This window comes from Nerophis lumbriciformis, linkage group LG30, assembly GCF_033978685.3.
Source record: "Nerophis lumbriciformis linkage group LG30, RoL_Nlum_v2.1, whole genome shotgun sequence".
Taxonomy (NCBI): domain Eukaryota; kingdom Metazoa; phylum Chordata; class Actinopteri; order Syngnathiformes; family Syngnathidae; genus Nerophis; species Nerophis lumbriciformis.
Window position 1 is genome coordinate 9,727,587 of NC_084577.2, and position 18,980 is coordinate 9,746,566.

The following is an 18,980-nucleotide window of genomic DNA, read 5'->3' on the forward strand; positions in this document are numbered from 1 at the left end:
TATTTTCTATGTCGATGACAAAGATTCTTAACAGTTTTAAAAATGTTACAGAATGTTACATTCTTGTATAATTTCCACATATGTTTTATTTTGTTAAACTCTACAGAGATGTTTTTTTTTAATCTAATTTCAAAAGTTTTTTTCTATGCTATGTGCCTCTTAAGACCTCACTGTTGGCTTTGTAAGGCCACGTAGCTCTAAACTAAACAATATTGATGCTAATCCATCATCATATTGTTATCTTTTTTTCCAAATCGGAATTGATGAGAGAACTGATGAAGAACCTAATTGTTAAGCAGAATCGAAAGTGGAATCGGAATCAGAAAAATCTTATCAATTCCCATTCCTAAAAACGTGTGTGTGTAAATACTTTTTGGGACATTCAACCACACCCGCTCACTTACTAATTATTTTTCTAACTTTGTTCGGTGTTTCACTATGGGATATCGCCTTGGGCGTGTATCACTATGGATGCTCCAATGACACAACGTCACAACGTCTGTCAAGGATGAGAGGACCGCCTCACAGCCTCCATCTTCCAGAGGTCATATAATTACACAGCTCAGTCTGTTTGTGCTGTAAATGCACTAGCGCTGCTGTTTGCGTATCAAGCAGAAATCTTGGAGGAGCTGGGGAAGCAGATGCACTCAGGATCTCCAAATCCTGTCCTGTGGGACAAGGTCTGTGTGGTGAATGACTTCATCTTGCGTTCTTCTCGTGGTGCAGCGCAATGTTGTGGCCGTGTGATGGGACTCGCAGTTTCAGGTGAGAGGGCCTTGTGGCTGAACCTCTCCGACCCGAGCGATTCACATAAGATGGGGGTCATGGACACGACCTTGGACCTCTCTAAAAGTCTCTTTGGCCCCTCCTTGGCAAAAATGAAAGAGGCCAACACCGCCCAAAGCAAAAGGGAGAAGCTTTTGACCTTTGCTTGCCACGGAAACTGGCGCCTCGTTTACCTCAAGGTCAGAGGACTGGCTTTGCTGCAGCAGCAGTCCGAAGACAACGGGGGTATGCAACGGGGACAGCAGGTTAACCAGCAGCCTCAAACTGGAAATTGGAGGCCTCGTGATAATCCCCCCAACCCCTCCACACACACACACATACACACACACACGGGTGGCCAAAGTTTGCGTTTTGGAGCCCCAGGCTAGTCTTGTTTTCCTGGGTGATCTCCATTTGCTGCCTTCTCCTCATGTTAAAAAAAATGGAGGTTCAGGTCCACAGTGATTCAGTGTCACCAATCACTATCACCATTGTTAAAAGTTAATAGAGTTTGTGCAACTGCAGCCAAGCCGAGAGCTAAGGACGGTTTGCAATCAAAACAAAAAACAAAGTGTCATGGTACCGCTGCGCTCCACGAGTGGCACACCGTTGCCCTCTGCTGAGGAGGTGATGTCACAGCAGTGCGCGTACCGGTATATGGGGCCCCTTGCTGGGCAAGCACGGCAATGGCGCACATGTAGAGTGATCTAGGGCGTGTTCCTGGTTTCTTATGCAAGTTTATTGTAGGCTGTTTTCATTAACTTCCTCCCAGCGTGGTAACAACACACAAGAGCAACCGTCACGTTGTTGGTCTGCCGTAAAGCACTTCTGCCGTAAACATAGTAATGTTGTGACACTCTAAAAAATGCAATACTGCTATCTACTGTACATGCATATGTGACATGCAGTACAGCAGTCAACAAATACTTTCGGCTACAGAGTGCAATTTGCTATGAAACCACCTGCTTTCAACGAAGTGTTAACTTCAGAAGTGGGTCAGCATGTGTTAGAAGAAGAAACGTATTCTCTCTTGAGCAAAGATGAGGTGCATCAGGGCTTCTACTCCCGTTACTTCCTTGTTTTAAAGAAAGGGGGAGTTACGAAGGTACAATTTCAGAATGTTGACACAAAAAGTACTATGGTGAGCTTGGTTCACAACAAATGACCTGTCAGACGAATACTTCGACATCGCGGTCTATCCCGTGCACAGGAAGTTTCTGAGATTTGTCCACCGAGGCACAGCTTACAAGTATCAAACTATTCCATTTGAGCTGTCGTTGCCATCGAGGCTGTTCAGCAAGTGAGTGGAAGCGGTGCCACTGCCATTGCACAGCAGCGGAATCAGAATATTCTCGTACATAGACGATTACCACATACGCTAGCCCTCGCGGACAAATGCAAAATGTCCTCTGTTCTTTTCCCTGTGGGACGCGGATGCATCAATGGGAATAGACGCTCGAGAACAGGGGTGTCAAACTCAAATACAGAGTGGGCCAAAATTTAAAACTGAACAAAGCGGGCCAAGGTTGAACAAATTAACCTTTTAATAGGGACCCAAACAAGTTTTGCATTGAATATTGAACAAGCAAGGCTTACGTATATAACTTTCTGGTGACATGCAAAATGGAGTTTCAAATAATAATAATAATAATTAATAAATATCAATGGCATATCAAATACAATTTAAATAAAAATGTAATGCCTCTTTTCTAATTGCAGCCTTCTGAGGTAAATATCAACATTAACTTTTCCACAGGCTAATAAATTTGAAAATAAAATAACAATGAATAAACCAACCATTCAGGACTTTAAACTGCTCAGTTTGCAACACACTGATCTAATCTGATGTACCCAAGCCAGATACCTGACATCTTTACTTGGATGCTAGTTCATTAATGTCGGGGCTCAGGCTTTGAGCTGAGTTAACCTTCATTATCCAACCAAGGTGTTCATCAGTAATTATATCTCGTAGTCCGCCCGGACCACAGTCTTTGGGGCGTGCTTTAAAGGCACTGCCTTTAACGTCCGCTACGAGCTGTCGTCGCGTCCGCTTTTTATCCATTCACACATGAGAATGCAACGCATACTTGATCAACAGCGATACAGGTTACACTGAGGGTGCCCGTATAAACTTTAACAATGTTAGAAATATATGCCACACTGAATCCACACCAAACAAGAATGACAAACACATTTCGGGAGAACATCCGCACCGTAACACAACATAAACACAACAGAACAAATACCCAGAACCCTTTGCAGCATTAACTCTTCCGGGACGCTACAATATACACCCCAGCTACCACCAATCCCCCAATATATCCCATAGTGAAACACCAAAGTTAGAAAAAGATCTTTGGGTTACTAAATGTAACATTGGTTCTTTGATAACAGAGTGAGGTGTTTCATCTTTTGATGCCCTCCTTGCTGGCCACTAAGTTGGAGAGAGGGGTCGGCTGAGTTATTAAAAGGGGCGTGTCCCAGACAAAATTCAACCTGTCTGTCATCTTGACAGATACACACCCAAGGCGATATCCCACAGTGAAACTTGGCTATTTATCACCCAAGGTTACGTTGAGTAACCCAAAGTTCTCTGACAATCACCAGCCACTTTCTTACTTAGACATGTATACGATGCCTTCCGAGACTTCTGCAATTTTGGAACACAAAACATACAGTACCCGCCATGCACTCAAACCCAACAACAAATTCTAACAACATCCACCCGCAAACTTTTTTGTGGTTTCTCAACTGGGTACTTGTAGATACCTGAACCAAAGCAGAACTCTACCATTTGTACCTAAAAATATTTCCCTGGTTAAGAATAGTTACAGAATGATACAAATGTATCCAATATTACATGCAATATTTAATGTAACATATTTTTATTGTCCCCAGTCGAAGCGGATTTCAGCAAAGGATGCCCTTGCTCACCCTTACCTGGATGAGGGTCGACTGCGCTACCATACATGCATGTGCAAATGCTGCTACACGACATCCACTGGCCGGGTTTACACAAGTGACTTTGAACCTGTCACCAACCCCAAGTTTGATGATGGCTTTGAAAAGAATCTAAGCTCTGTGAGACAAGTCAAAGGTAAGTTTAACAATCATAGAGGTGCGGTTTGCCATTGAATCAAGTTGGATTACTATTATTGCTGGTTAGGCATTACCCATAATCGGTGGTGGGTCTAGTACAGGGGTCGGCAACCCAAAATGTTGATAGAGCCATACTGGACCAAAAAAATCTAATCTGTCTATATAGAGGCGCCTTTAAGCATTTCTTAAAGAGCATTCTCATGTTGGCTGTCTTTGAATAAAGACTAGAAAGAAACAGCAACTGTGTGTTTTTTGCATTTGCCACATTGGTGACCCTGACAAGGACGCTCCTGCGCGTGGACTACAGTGCTCTCTTTTCGCCATGGCGAACAAACTTGTGCAGCTTACAGTGAGTTTTGTGGCAGATTAGCTACCGGAGTTTTCGCCAAGCGAACCTGCCTCTAGGTTTGATCAGGCCAAAGGCCTCTTCAACGAGGGAGGTATAGCTGACGACTTTGGCCAGCAAGCAACAAGGTGGGCCATGAAGTTATTGAGCGCGCCCTCGACGACAGACAATTACATCGCCCTGAAACTTCTCCTGTTGAGGCAGTATGGCCTTCCTCCTCTGCCGGCTAGTCCTCCTGCAATGTGCACTTACTAGTGATGTTCAAATCGATACTAAAATATTGATACCGCCGATACCAGATTTTTATGCTATAATATCGATTGTCAAATCAAAATATTGATACTTTTGATATTTTAGTTAGGCTGACCATATTCTGAAATCCCAAAAAGAGGACATATATGCGTGCCAAAGCGGGCAGCACGCCAAGGCCGGCCGGGACTGGGTGAAAATTTGCCAATGATACTTGAACTTGCTTTATAAATAATATATTTATTTAAATAAAGAATTTTTTCTCCTCTGTTGACAGCAGTGTTGGTGCTAGGAATTTTGAAAATGGGGTCCCATGGACCCCATGAAGTCATAAAAATGGGGTCCCACAGTAAACTTTTGGGGTCCCACATTTTTGTAAGCGTTTTGAAAACAAATGATAAACGTATGCATTGTCCTGTTATAACTCGCATTCTATATTGTGTTTTGGAAAAAGGTTGTCATAAACGTTACTTAATTCAATAAAGGAAATAATAAAAAAAGAAGATAAGTTTGTATGCATATGTAAATGTATTCAGTTATAAACATTCATTCACTTTCTTCTTTCCTTCATGGATCTAAACTTTACCGCTGCTGGTTGTTTTTTCTATGTTTTTATTTAATACGTTTTAGGTGTATTTATTTCAGTATAAACGTGTAAAAAGTGTTTTGCTTCGGTCATGAAATGAAGATAATGGTGTGCCAGGGCATACATACATTTTATATTTAACGCTTAAATCTCTGGAGTCTACATCAACTTCAGATCTATTCCTCATTTCAAAATGTTTGTTTTTTTTATGTTGTATTTTTGTTTTCCTCCCTTTTTTGTCAAACAAAACTGTTTTTTTTATGGCAAACACACAAAATATGCAAAATCTTCCACCAAAAATATTTTTCAAAGTGGAATATTTGATGTGACGTAATCGGAACCTTGGATAGGTCAATAATTCATAATAACATTGATTGTGATTCAATATTATGTTTTGAGCAATGACAGTTTGAAAGAAAAAAAAAACAGCTTTGTTTTATTAGTCAACATTGCAACTTTTTCTAAATTACATTTCACCTTGAAGCTTTTTTATTTCACTTTTGTTTTTGTTTATTTTAATAGTATTTTTAGAATGTGCCGTTGGCCTTTAAAACATTAGCTGTGGGCCGCAAATGGTAAAAAAAAAAAAAATTTGCGTCCTTTCTGATTTCAATGCGTTAAAATGACAAAAAGTGCGTTAACGCCAACACTGCTTGACAGCATAACAAAATAAGTCACACTTATATTCTGTAACATTCACAGTTTTGGAAAAAAGTGCAGAGGTAGAAATATTCAAAATAACCTCTAAATTTAAATTTCCCCTCGGAGATTAATAAAGTATTTCTGATTCTGATACTGATTGTATATAATGTAAACATAAATAATGCCTCAAAACAAGTTACCGTATTTTTTGGACTATAAGTCGCAGTTTTTTTCATAGGGCGACTTATATATGTTTTTTTCCTTTTTTATTATGCATTTTCGTCAGGTGCGACTTATACTCCGAAAAATACGGTAATTAAATTCAAACAAAAAACAGCAGACGAGCTCTTGCCCTGCACAGCTGTTTTGTGCTTTGGAGTGTCGATATGGGCTTGTAGATCGTTGGCCCCTTTATTTGCCACAGATATACGTTCCTGCTTTGCACACAGTGCATTCTGCTTTCCATGTGTCACGGCCAGGACGAAAACACGGATACTTTTCCTGCAAATGATCTGTGAAGTTGCATTTACGTTTCGGCTTCTCTCTTGTGTTCTGCCTGTCTCTACGCTCTCTCTCTTGTGTCTGTCCCCCCCCAACCCCCCTGCCCCAACCCCTCCACATCCCACCCCCCGGATTGTAAATAATGTAAATATCCATCCATCCATCCATCCATTTTCTACCGCTTATTCTCTTCGGGGTCGCGGGGGACGCTGGAGCCTATCTCAGCTACAATCGGGCGGAAGGCGGGGTACACCCTGGACAAGTCGCCACCTCATCGCAAGGCCAACACAGATAGACAGACAACATTCACACTCACATTCACACACTAGGGCCAATTTTAGTGTTGCCAATCAACCTATCCCCAGGTGCATGTCTTTGGAAGTGGGACGAAGCCGTAGTACCCGGAGGGAACCCACGCAGTCACGGGGAGAACATGCAAACTCCACACAGAAAGATCCCGAGGCCGGGATTGAACTCACGACTACTCAGGACCTTCGTATTGTGAGGCAGACGCACTAACCCCTCTTCCACCGTGCTGTCCATAAATAATTCAATGTATATACTCTGATGATTAACTTGTGTGATGACTGTATTGTGCTGATAGTATATATTTATACCATGAATTGATTAACGTGGACCCCGACTTAAACAAGTTGAAAAACTTATTTGAGTGTTACCATTTAGTGGTCAATTGTACGGAATATGTACTGTACTGTGCAATCTACTAATAAAAGTATCAATCAATCTCTTGCGCTCTCGCTCTCTCGCTCTTTCACTCTTTCGCTCTCTCTGTCTCTGCCCCTCCCTCACGAATGCTGCTGCGTGCGCACACTTTCACAATTTGTTTTGTTTTCAACCCCTTCTTAACCGTGAACGTACATTGAAAATACAGGCAACCCTAACTGAAAATGCCAGACATTTGAGGCATTTAAGAAACCCAGCCCGGACAGCCCTGCAAAAGAGGACATGTCTGGGGAAAAGAGGACATATGGTCAGTCTAATTTTAGTGATTTGAGATAAAGTATACAGTATCACCAACAGCAACACAGTGTAAAGTAACTGAATAACTAAGATCTCGTCTAAATGAAAAATGATTGGTGGGAATTCCTTTTTCTTCTGCCAGGGTAAGTATAGAAGCAAGAAAACAACTGGCAATTAAAATGAGTCACTCAGTATTATAAAACCAGTTTGTCTATATTTTTATTGGAGGCTATTTGGAGACACTACATACAGAGTTAAATTTTAATAAGATAACATTCAGTGCAAAATAATGCCATTATTTGTTTTTCCCTTTGAGTTTTTTTTTAGCGTTTGAAGATAATTCCCCAAAAGCAGCAACACTTGAAGTACACTACTTTTTAAATTTCACCAGACAAATTAGATATATTTACACAAAGTATCTGTATCGCCGATACCAGCCTGAATTTTACTCGGTATCAAATCGGAAAGAAAATCAGTGTTATTGTACATCACTAGCGCTCACCCGGCCGGCTCCGTGGGACGACCACAACCGTCTCCAGAGAGGTGCTGAGAGGTCGCCTTTTCAGGGCCACATACTCCTGCCTCCTCCAATGCAGCGAGAACAATGGGAGAAACTTCCCGCCAACGACGACAAAGTGGCCGTTACAGACACACACGTGCTGGTCGCGCCAGACCTGCAAATTTCCCCGCGCTTTCCTTTGCCGACAAAACAACTGGCACTACATGGTGCGGTCAAGGACTCGTTGCGGACAACGACAGTCGAGGAAATCCACAGGTAAATCACCACAAGCATCCGTGGGCTCTCGCGCGCGTCTACCCTGCATCCCTCCTGGCGAACAAAGACTGCTACAGCTTAACGAGCAGGTGCGCAGAAGCCTTCGCCACTGCTGGTTTAGAGGCCTCCGCCAATCTCCTCCTGCCTCCAATGCGCACAATTTGGGCTGATTCAGCATACCAGGCGACCCAGTCGCACATGCTGCTTTTCGTCCGTCAGGAATCTACCTGTTTGTGGAATCAGGAACGTTTAACTGTGAGTCGTTCTAGAGCTGGGAAGGTGGTGTTAAACGGAGAGCTGAAGTCCATAGACGGGACCTTGCCTTAGGTTACCGGGGAGTCCAGATGCTGGAGGACAAAGTGGAGGGTCAGGCTGACTGGGTCATCAACAGACCTGATGGCTCTCTAAGCAAACTGCAGTGAGTCCGGAAAGGGGGTGGTAATGGTCTAAAGGTGAGGTAGGACCAATTGCTCAAAATACTTAATGACTGCAGACGTCAGCGCCACTGTTCTAGAGTCATTGAGTCCTGTGATCCGTGACTTCTTGTGTACAGGAACATTGGTGGAGGATTTCAAACAGTAGCGAGGACCCCAAGATGCAAAGTTAGAAGCAAGTTAAAAAAGATTTAAAATTTTTTTGGAGGAAAACCTAAATCTCCAAGAAGAGCGAACGACAACCTTGATAATTATAACTTAAGACAAATCTAGAGCGCCTGTGCACGAGTGTAAACAAAAGGCACGGTATGCACCGGGAAAGGTAGAAGAGGCTAGAAGGTGGTAGTGAGCCTGTAGAAGTCGAAGTGGTGGGAAAAACTACAAAAAAAGCCAGGGCAAGACAATATAGACACACTAGCAAATTGAGAAAATGTTGTTACCCGAAGCTGGCAGGTGGATGGATGCTACCGAGTTGAGATCAAGAACTTTACTCATTTCTACTGAGCAGCTGTTATCAAATCAAATCAAACTCTACTTATATAGCACTATTCATACACAGGCAAGTGGCAAACACAAAGTGCTGTACAAAAAAATAGAAGAGAAGAAAACACACACAAACAAAAACACACACACAGCACTATTGACAATAACAAAACAAAAACAAAAACAAAACATGGCATGGCACTGAGGATTTGAGGAAAAATGCCACCTTTAAGGCATCCCCAGGGAAGAATAACTAAATTAACGGCATCTAAAAAATAGTATGAAATATATGTAACTATTAAATACAATTATATAAATACTATATTGATAAATTGATAAAACCTAACTTTAAGTTGGGCTTACAACTAAAACCTCAGTTTTGTCCTGGTTGAGCTGTAGGTAATTCACTGCCATCCATGACTTGACGTCTAAAATGCAGTTTAAAATAGTATCTGTCTCCTAATGGTTCTGGTAGTGTTTTGCCAGAAGGAAGACCACATTTCCCATAAGGACTAGCGCACATAGCAATAAACAGACATGATGTCCGCTGTAATATTGGCACAGATTACAAATATTACGTCTCTAATGGCTATACTGATGTTAAATAGCAGACACTATCAAGAAATGATCTTGGATTGTGCTACAAACATGACGCTATTACCAAGAATGTATTAGGGCGTATGCCGGTACAAAGCAAAGAAAGACCGGCGGGCGGGTTTTACAATTTACTCGTCGATCTACGTTCCCATCCTCACCTATGGTCATGAGCTTTGGGTTATGACCGAAAGGACAAGATGAGTTTCCTCCATCGGGTGGCGAGTCTGGCGAGAAGCTCTGTCATTCGGGAGGAGCTCAAAGTAAAGCCGCTGCTCCTCTATATCGAGAGGAGCCAGATGAGGTGGTTCGGGCACCTAGTCATGATGCCCCCTGGACGCCTCCCTGGGGAGCTGTTTAGGGCACGTCCGAGTGGTAGAAGGCCACGGGGAAGACCCAGAACACGTTGGGGGGACTATGTCTCCCGGCTGGCTTGGGAAAGCCTTGGGATCCTCCAGGAGGAGCTGGACAAAGTGGCTGAGGAGAGGGAAGTCTGGGCTTCTCTGCTTTTGCTGCTGCCCCCGTGACCCGACCTCGAATAAGCAGAAGAAGACGGATGGATTTTATCAAAGGAAACGTAAAAAACGACAATATGAACAAAGTAGTGGAACACTTTAATAACTACTTCGTAAATATTGGAAACAACCTAGAGCAATGAATTCCAGTTACAGGGTCAGATGAGGACTGGAACTGGCGAGCACATATGATGCATTTCAAAGCATATCATATCTGTTGAGAGTAGAGTATCATCAATAAATCAATGTTTACTTATACAGCCCAAATCACGAGTGTCTCAAAGGGCTGCACAAGCCAAAACGACATCCTCAGATCCCACATCAGGGCAAGAAAAAACTCAACCCAATTGGATAACAATGAGAAACCTTGGAGGGGACCGCGGGCGACTGGTGCAATGGACGACGAGTGGATGTAGCATAATATTGTGAGAGTCTAGTCCATAGTGGATCTAGCATAATATTGTGAGAGTCTAGTCCATAGTGGATCTAACATAATAGTGAGAGTCCAGTCCATAGTGGATCTAACATAATAGTGTGAGAGTCCAGTCCATAGTGGATCTAACATAATAGTGAGAGTCCAGTCCATAGTGGGGCCAGCAGGAGACCATCCTGAGCGGAGATAGGTCAGCAGCGCAGAGACGTCTCCAACCGATGCACGGACGAGTGGTCCACCCTGGGTCCCGACCCTGGACAGCCAGCGCTTCATCCGTGGCCACCGAACCTGTGCCCCCCCCACCCCCCACCCCCCCACGAAGGAGAGGGGGGCAGAGCAGAAAAGAAACGGCAGATCAACTGGTCTAAAAGGGGGGTCTATTTAAAGGCTAGAGTATACAAATGACTTTTAAGATGGGACTTAAATGCTTCTACTGAGGTAGCATCTCTAACTGTTACCGGGAGGGCATTCCAGAGTACAGGAGCCCGAATAGAAAACGCTCTGTAGCCCGCAGACTTTTCTTGGGCTCTGGGAATCACTAATAAGCCGGAGATCTTTGAACGCAGATTTCTTGCCGGGACATATGGTACAATACAATCAGCAAGATAGGATGGAGCTAGACCGTGTAGTATTTTATACGTAAGAAGTAAAACCTTAAAGTCACATTTTAAGTGCACAGGAAGCCAGTGCAGGTGAGCCAGTATAGGCGTAATATGATCTAACTTTCTTGTTCTTGTCAAAAGTCTAGCAAGCGCATTTTGTACCAACTGTAATCTTTTAATGACAGACATAGGGAGACCCGAAAATAATACGTTACAGTATTTGAGACAAGACGTAACGAACGCATGAATAATGATCTCAGCGTCGCTAGTGGACAAAATGAAACAAATTTGAGTGATATTACGGAGATGAAAGAAGGCCGTTTTAGTAACACTCTTAATGTTTGACTCAAACAAGAGAGTTGGTTCGAACATAATACCCAGATTCTTGACCGAGTCGCCTTGTGTAATTGTTTGGTTGTCAAATGTTAAGGTGGTATTATTAAATAGGTGTCGGTGTCTAGCAGGACCGGTAATCAGCATTTCCGTTTTCTTAGCGTTGAGTTGCAAAAAGTTAGCGGACATCCATTGTTTAATTTCATTAAGACACGCCCAGCTGACTACAATCCGGCGTGTTGGTCAGCTTTAGGGGCATGTAGAGTTGGGTGTCATCAGCATAACAGTGAAAGCTAACACCGTATTTGCGTATGATGTCACCTAGCGGCAGCATGTACAGTAAATGCTGAAGAGTGCAGGGCAAAGAACCGAACCCTGGGGAACTCCACACGTTACCTTAACATACTCCGAGGTCACATTGTTATGGGAGACGCACTGCATCCTGTCAGTAAGATAGGAGTTAAACCAAGACAAGGCTAAGTCTGACATACCAATACGTGTTTTGATACGTTCTAATAAAATATTATGATCGACGGTATCGAAAGCAGCGCTAAGATCAAGAAGCAGCAACATAGATGACGCATCAGAATCCATCGTTAGCAATAGATCATTAGTCATTTTTGCGAGGGCTGTCTCTGTAGAATGATTTGCCCTGAAACCGGATTGAAAGGGTTCACAGAGATTGTTAGACGCTAAGTGTTCATTTAGCTGCTGTGCAACAATGTTTTCGAGAATTTTTGAAATAAATGGAAGGTGGGACACCGGCCGGTAGTTTACCATGAGGTCAAGATCGAGGTTAGGTCTTTTGAGCAGAGGATGAATAACCGCTTTTTTGAATGCTAGGGGAACAGTGCCAGAGGAAAGTGATAAGTTTATATTATTTAGCACTGATGGTCCTGATATTACAAACAGTTCCTTGATAAGTTTCCCAGGAAGTGGGTCAAGTAAACATGTTGTTTGTTTTATCCCATTTACACGTCGTAGTAGTTCCTCTAATGTTATTTAATGAAAAAGAGACTATTTTGGAGGGCAGTATCCGTTGTATATACATTCGTATCTGTGTTAATAGAACCCAGTTGTAGCCGCGATGCATTGTCTTTAATCTCCTTTCTAATGAGTTACATTTTCTTATTAAAGAAATTCATAAAGTAATCTGCCGAGTGGGTGGAGCTACTGGGAGGAGTCCTTTGTTGGGTTAGCGATGCTACTGTACTGAACAAATATTTAGGATCGTTTTTGTTGAGGCGGATGAGATTTGAGTAGTATTTAGCTTTAGCTAAGGTAAGCATGCGTTTATAAATTATTAAACTATCACTCCATGCTTGATGGAAAACCTCAAGTTTAGTCGCGAGCCATTTGCGTTCAAGCTTTGTACATGATAATTAAAGAGCTCTAGTTTCTTCTTTAAACCATGGGGTACGCCTTTTAGGGGCCCTTTTTAGCCTTAGCAGTGCTATACTATCAATGGTCTCGCACAGGGCGTCGTTAAAGTTGTTAGTGAGGTTATCAATAGAGCCCACATAATTTGGGAATGGTGCCATTACCGAAGGCAGTAGGCCAGCAAGAGTCATTGTTGTGACAGCATTAATGTTGCGGCTGCTAAAGCAGTTATTATTATTAACTTGTTGACAAACTTCAAACTTCAAATTTTATAAGGTAATGATCGGACATTACTTTAGTATACGGAGTATACTAAACTACGGCAGTAGACTTCCCAAACATGGGCTACACATCTATTTTCAAAAATATCATATCAGAACCTCAAAGAAACACTAACATCTACATTCTCTTTCAGTGGAAGCAGTGTTGTTGATCACCCTTTTGCCAGTGCGTCAAAGTCTAGTATCAGTTTTGTTGTGGCAATTCTCAAAACAGATCTTTGCCTAATTTTGTTCTAATATTTGGCGAGCAGGATTAAAAAGACCAACGGGCCAGATGTGGCCCCAGGGTTGTAGTTTGCCCATCCTTAATATAGATAGAAATCCCGACTTGATGTTCCTCGTTAATTTGAAAAAAGAAAATATAATGAAAATTGTAAAGAAATGCAAATCCAAGACTTCAACTGATTGTCACAGAATTGATATGAAAGTAATAAAAAAGTTATTATAGAAGTTTCAGAACCTTTAATGTATACCAGTCATTTATCATTTCAAACAGGCAAATTCCCAGGCGAAACGAAAATAGCAAAAGTAGTACCAAGTTATAAGACTGGAAACAAACACCAGTTTACAAACTATATACCTGTTTTTTTTTTTACTTCCACAGTTTTCTAAAATCATTGAAAAATTATTCAACAATACATTGGACAAATTCATAATCGAAAGACAACCAATACGGATAGAGAGCTAACAGCGACGCCAATAATCAAAATAATAGAGGAAATTACCAATGCAATAGATGTTAAACAATGTGCTGCAGTAGTATTTATGGATCTAACAAGCATTTGACACAAATAATCATGATATCTTAATCACAAAATTAGAACAATACGGCATGAGAAGGTTGGTCTTGAACTGGGAAAGAAGCTATTTCATGATCCATCTATCCATTTTCTACCACTTGTCCCTCTCGGGGTCGCAGGGTTGGCTGTAGCCTATCCCAGCTGCATTCGGGCGAAAGGTGGGTAACACCCTGGACAAGTCGCAAACAGGAAGCAAAACGTGAAGCTAGGAGAAAACATTTCAACAGAGCTAGAGATATCTTGCGCTGTACCCCAAGGATCAATACTGGGACCAAAATTGTTTAATCTTTATACAAATTACATTTGTAAAGTAACCCAAGACTTATAGTCAGTATTATTTGCAGACGACACAACTGCATTTTGTTCAGGAGAGAACCCACAGAAGATAATACAAATAATAGAAGAAATTAACAAATCAAAGAAATTATTTGACAAAAACAGACTATCTTTGAATCTCAGTAAAACTAAAATAATGCTATTTGGTAACAGGAGAAGAGAAACTCAGACATACAAATAGAAATTGCAAGAATAAAAAAAATAAAAAATTGGTGGGTGTAATAGTAAATGATAAAATGAACTGAAAATCTCAAAAAATATACAACATAAGGTGGCAAGAGATATTTCTGTAATGAATAAAGCAACATATGTTTTAGACCAAAAATCACTCCACATGCTCTACTGCTCGCTAGTGTTACTATATCTGAGTTATTGTGCAGAAATATGGGGAAATAATTACAAAAGTACACTTCATTCACTAATTGGGTTACAAAAAATATCAGTTTGAATAATACATAATGTTGGATCCAGAGAACATACAAATATTTTTTTTAATCAAATCCAAAATATTAACATTCAAAAACTTAGTGCAATTGCAAACAGCTACAAGTATGAACAAAGCAAGCTATATCCTCCTACCCAACAAAAGAGGAGAAATATAACTTTACAGAGAAATCTAATTTAAAACATTTATTTGTACGCACAACACTTAAATGCTTTAGCATATCAGTATGTGGAATTAAGTTATGGAATGGATTAAGTAAATAAATCAAACAATGTACTAATATGATCCAATTTAAGAGGCTGTTCATACATCAAGTGTTTACAAAGTACAAAGAATAAGAATTATGATAAATGTCATGAATTTATTGAAAATGAAATATTATCCATATCATTAGGCCAGTCATAACTAATTTAACTACTTATGATAAGAACTGATGTACAAAACCCAAAACCAGTGAAGTTGGCACGTTGTGTAAATTGTAAATAAAAACAAAATACAATGATTTGCAAATCCTTTTCAACCTATATTCAATTCAATAGACTGCAAAGACAAGATACTTAAAGGCAGGTTGTCGCTTTTGCTCGGGAGAAAACTCAACTAAGTGTCCTTTCATCAACCAGGACAAACATCTCCAGTGTTTCCTCAGACAAAGACAACAGATCAGGTGTGTTAGCAGATCAAACTTGCTGTGTTTAGAGACCAGATCTGATGTCTTTGATCTTGGTTATGAAGTACATACGTTCATGTGTTGGGTCCATGTAGCGTTCGCCTCGCATGTTATTTGAGTTCTGCATGTTACATCTTTTCCTTTCTTTCATGAAACAACCTTTGAGAAGGAAATTGGGACACAATACTCACACTGTTAATTACTTGGTGCGTCTGTTCTCTTCCACAGAGATCATTCATCAGTTCATTTTGGAACAACAAAAGGGGAGTCGAGTACCACTCTGCATCAACCCTCAGTCAGCTGCTTTCAAAAGCTTTATCAGGTGGGAGGCTCTTTAATGTGTTTTGTCTAAGAAGATAGATTATCTATGAAGGTTGCTATGTTATTTTATTCAAGATTTCTTTTACAAACTCGAAACTGTTCATATCATTGTAAGAGGGTAAACTTACAAAATCTAATGGGGATCAAACACTTATTTTCTCACTGTTAATTTGATCCTGTACTTAGAGTTCAGAATTATTGTAAATTTTAAAATAAACTCAAACCTGGCCTTATAATTTTCGTTTTTAAATCCATTAAAGATGACTTACAATCATTCCATCTAAAAAAGAACTGATCAAAGTATCAGTACGCTCTTAATGTATACCGTATTGACACGAATACAAGACACACCATTTTACAGACCCGTTCTTGGGTCAAGACAGAATGCATCATCATGTTTTGAATATCAGTTAGGCATATTTATTTCATGCTAATATATTCATTTCATAGCTGCTTGACAATTGTTTGAGGACTGCCTCATTGAGCATCATTATCTTAAAATTAGCATCATAACTCCTCGTCTGTTGTTTGCTTCGAATGTGTTCACATTCGTCAAGTGGGAATGCAATTTACAGAACATTATGTGATCGAGACCAGTAATGCCGGCAACGCGTCACTCTATTATGACCACGTTTTTCTGTAATGACTAATCTAACGCATTACTATTTTTGAACCAGTGACCAAATTAAAGTTACTTATCCAAGTAACTGTGCGTTACTATTGTTGTTATTTTCCTCACTAAAAATATATATTTTCACTTTCTGCTTGCATCTTGGGGAGTGGAGTCATGCATGCGACAAGGCACGTTTTCAGCAAGAGGACGAGTCAGGTATACTACGGTACATACTACTGGCGACATCTTCACATCAGAATTCACAAACCTCCCTGGGCCACATGTCTAACCACGGCCGCGTACCTTGTCTCGCAAACGTGCATTATTGATGTGCATATCGAAAAAATTATGAAACTGCGGCAATGCATTAAGGCTGACTGTTGCAACGCATCAAATATTTTTCAGCATCCAACATATAACAACTCTCCTCTCAACTGCGACCACCATTGCTTACCTGCAACGGTAAACTAACAAGTCAAATAGAGTCTGTGAACATTGCTACAAAGTACTGATATGTGTTGATTTATTGTGGATACTCAAGGAGGATTTTACATGCGAAAAGGCAGTGATAAATGATAAAACAAGACGGTCAGCTAAAGTACTTCCCCTTTCACCTTTTTTTTAATCAAACACGAAAAACCCGCCAAGTGAACATCTGATTGTACTGACATTGACGTAAGACCACCACCACCACGTGAATTGCATCCCCATTTGTGACCATACAATGAACAAATATACTACACTACTAAGACTATAATAGCCACAAATATCTGGCCTCTACAGGACGGGGGCCGAAAAGTGCGGCACAGGGGGCCATTTGAGGCCCGTAACTTGTTTGTCATTGGCCCTTGGCACACTGAAGTTAAAATTTAAAAAAAACAAAAAAAAACCGCAAAATTTGGAAAAACAGCAAAAAGCACAATGATAAATAACACAAAGCTTTGTCTTTAAGATATGAATAATTTTTAACCCCTTTCTACACTATATATGTGCATGTACAGGTAAAAGCCAGTAAATTAGAATATTTTGAAAAACTTGATTTATTTCAGTAATTGCATTCAAAAGGTGTAACTTGTACATTATATTTATTCATTGCACACAGACTGATGCATTCAAATGTTTATTTCATTTAATTTTGATGATTTGAAGTGGCAACAAATGAAAATCCAAAATTCCTTGTGTCACAAAATTAGAATATTACTTAAGGCTAATACAAAAAAGGGATTTTTAGAAATGTTGGCCAACTGAAAAGTATGAAAATGAAAAATATGAGCATGTACAATACTCAATACTTGGTTGGAGCTCCTTTTGCCTCAATTACTGCGTTAATGCGGCGTGGCATGGAGTCGATGAGTTTCTGGCACTGCTCAGGTGTTATGAGAGCCCAGGTTGCTCTGATAGTGGCCTTCAACTCTTCTGCGTTTTTGGGTCTGGCATTCTGCATCTTCCTTTTCACAATACCCCACAGATTTTCTATGGGGCTAAGGTCAGGGGAGTTGGCGGGCCAATTTAGAACAGAAATACCATGGTCCGTAAACCAGGCACGGGTAGATTTTGCGCTGTGTGCAGGCGCCAAGTCCTGTTGGAACTTGAAATCTCCATCTCCATAGAGCAGGTCAGCAGCAGGAAGCATGAAGTGCTCTAAAACTTGCTGGTAGACGGCTGCGTTGACCCTGGATCTCAGGAAACAGAGTGGACCGACACCAGCAGATGACATGGCACCCCAAACCATCACCCAACCATGCAAATTTTGCATTTCCTTTGGAAATCGAGGTCCCAGAGTCTGGAGGAAGACAGGAGAGGCACAGGATCCACGTTGCCTGAAGTCTAGTGTAAAGTTTCCACCATCAGTGATGGTTTGGGGTGCCATGTCATCTGCTGGTGTCGGTCCACTCTGTTTCCTGAGATCCAGGGTCAACGCAGCCGTCTACCAGCAAGTTTTAGAGCACTTCATGCTTCCTGCTGCTGACCTGCTCTATGGAGATGGACATTTCAAGTTCCAACAGTACTTGGCGTCTGCACACAGCGCAAAATCTACCCGTGCCTGGTTTACGGACCATGGTATTTCTGTTCTAAATTGGCCCGCCAACTCCCCTGACCTTAGCCCCATAGAAAATCTGTGGGGTATTGTGAAAAGGAAGATGCAGAATGCCAGACCCAAAAACGCAGAAGAGTTGAAGGCCACTATCAGAGCAACCTGGGCTCTCATAACACCTGAGCAGTGCCAGAAACTCATCGACTCCATGCCACGCCGCATTAACGCAGTAATTGAGGCAAAAGGAGCTCCAACCAAGTATTGAGTATTGTACATGCTCATATTTTTCATTTTCATACTTTTCAGTTGGCCAACATTTCTAAAAATCCCTTTTTTGTATTAGCCTTAAGTAATATTCTAATTTTGTGACACACGGAATTTTGGATTTTCATTTGTTGCCACTTCAAATCATCAAAATTAAATGAAATAAAGATTTAAATGCATCAGTCTGTGTGCAATGAATAAATATAATGTACAAGTTACACCTTTTGAATGCAATTACAGAAATAAATCAAGTTTTTCAAAATATTCTAATTTACTGGCTTTTACCTGTATATGTAAATATGTATAAATATTCAGTACAGGCCAAAAGTTTGGACACACCTTCTCATTCAATGCGTTTTCTTTATTTTCATGACTATTTACATTGTAGATTGTCACTGAAGGCATCAAAACTATGAATGAACACATGTGGAGTTAACAAAGGTGAAATAACTAAACACATATTTTATATTTTAGTTTCTTCAAAATAGCCACCTTTTGCT

At 40.8% G+C, this 18,980-nt stretch overlaps 1 protein-coding gene across 1 annotated transcript in view; it reads left to right on the forward strand.

Moving 5' to 3' along the window:
• nlk2 (nemo-like kinase, type 2) overlaps positions 1 to 18,980 on the forward strand; it is a 77,075-nt gene that overhangs the window by 54,490 nt on the left and 3,605 nt on the right. Inside the window, exons 9-10 of the mRNA XM_061925511.1 lie at positions 3,664 to 3,862; positions 15,476 to 15,569. Of these exons, the coding sequence (XP_061781495.1) occupies positions 3,664 to 3,862; positions 15,476 to 15,569 (293 nt within the window). The remainder of the gene's footprint in view (positions 1 to 3,663; positions 3,863 to 15,475; positions 15,570 to 18,980) is intronic.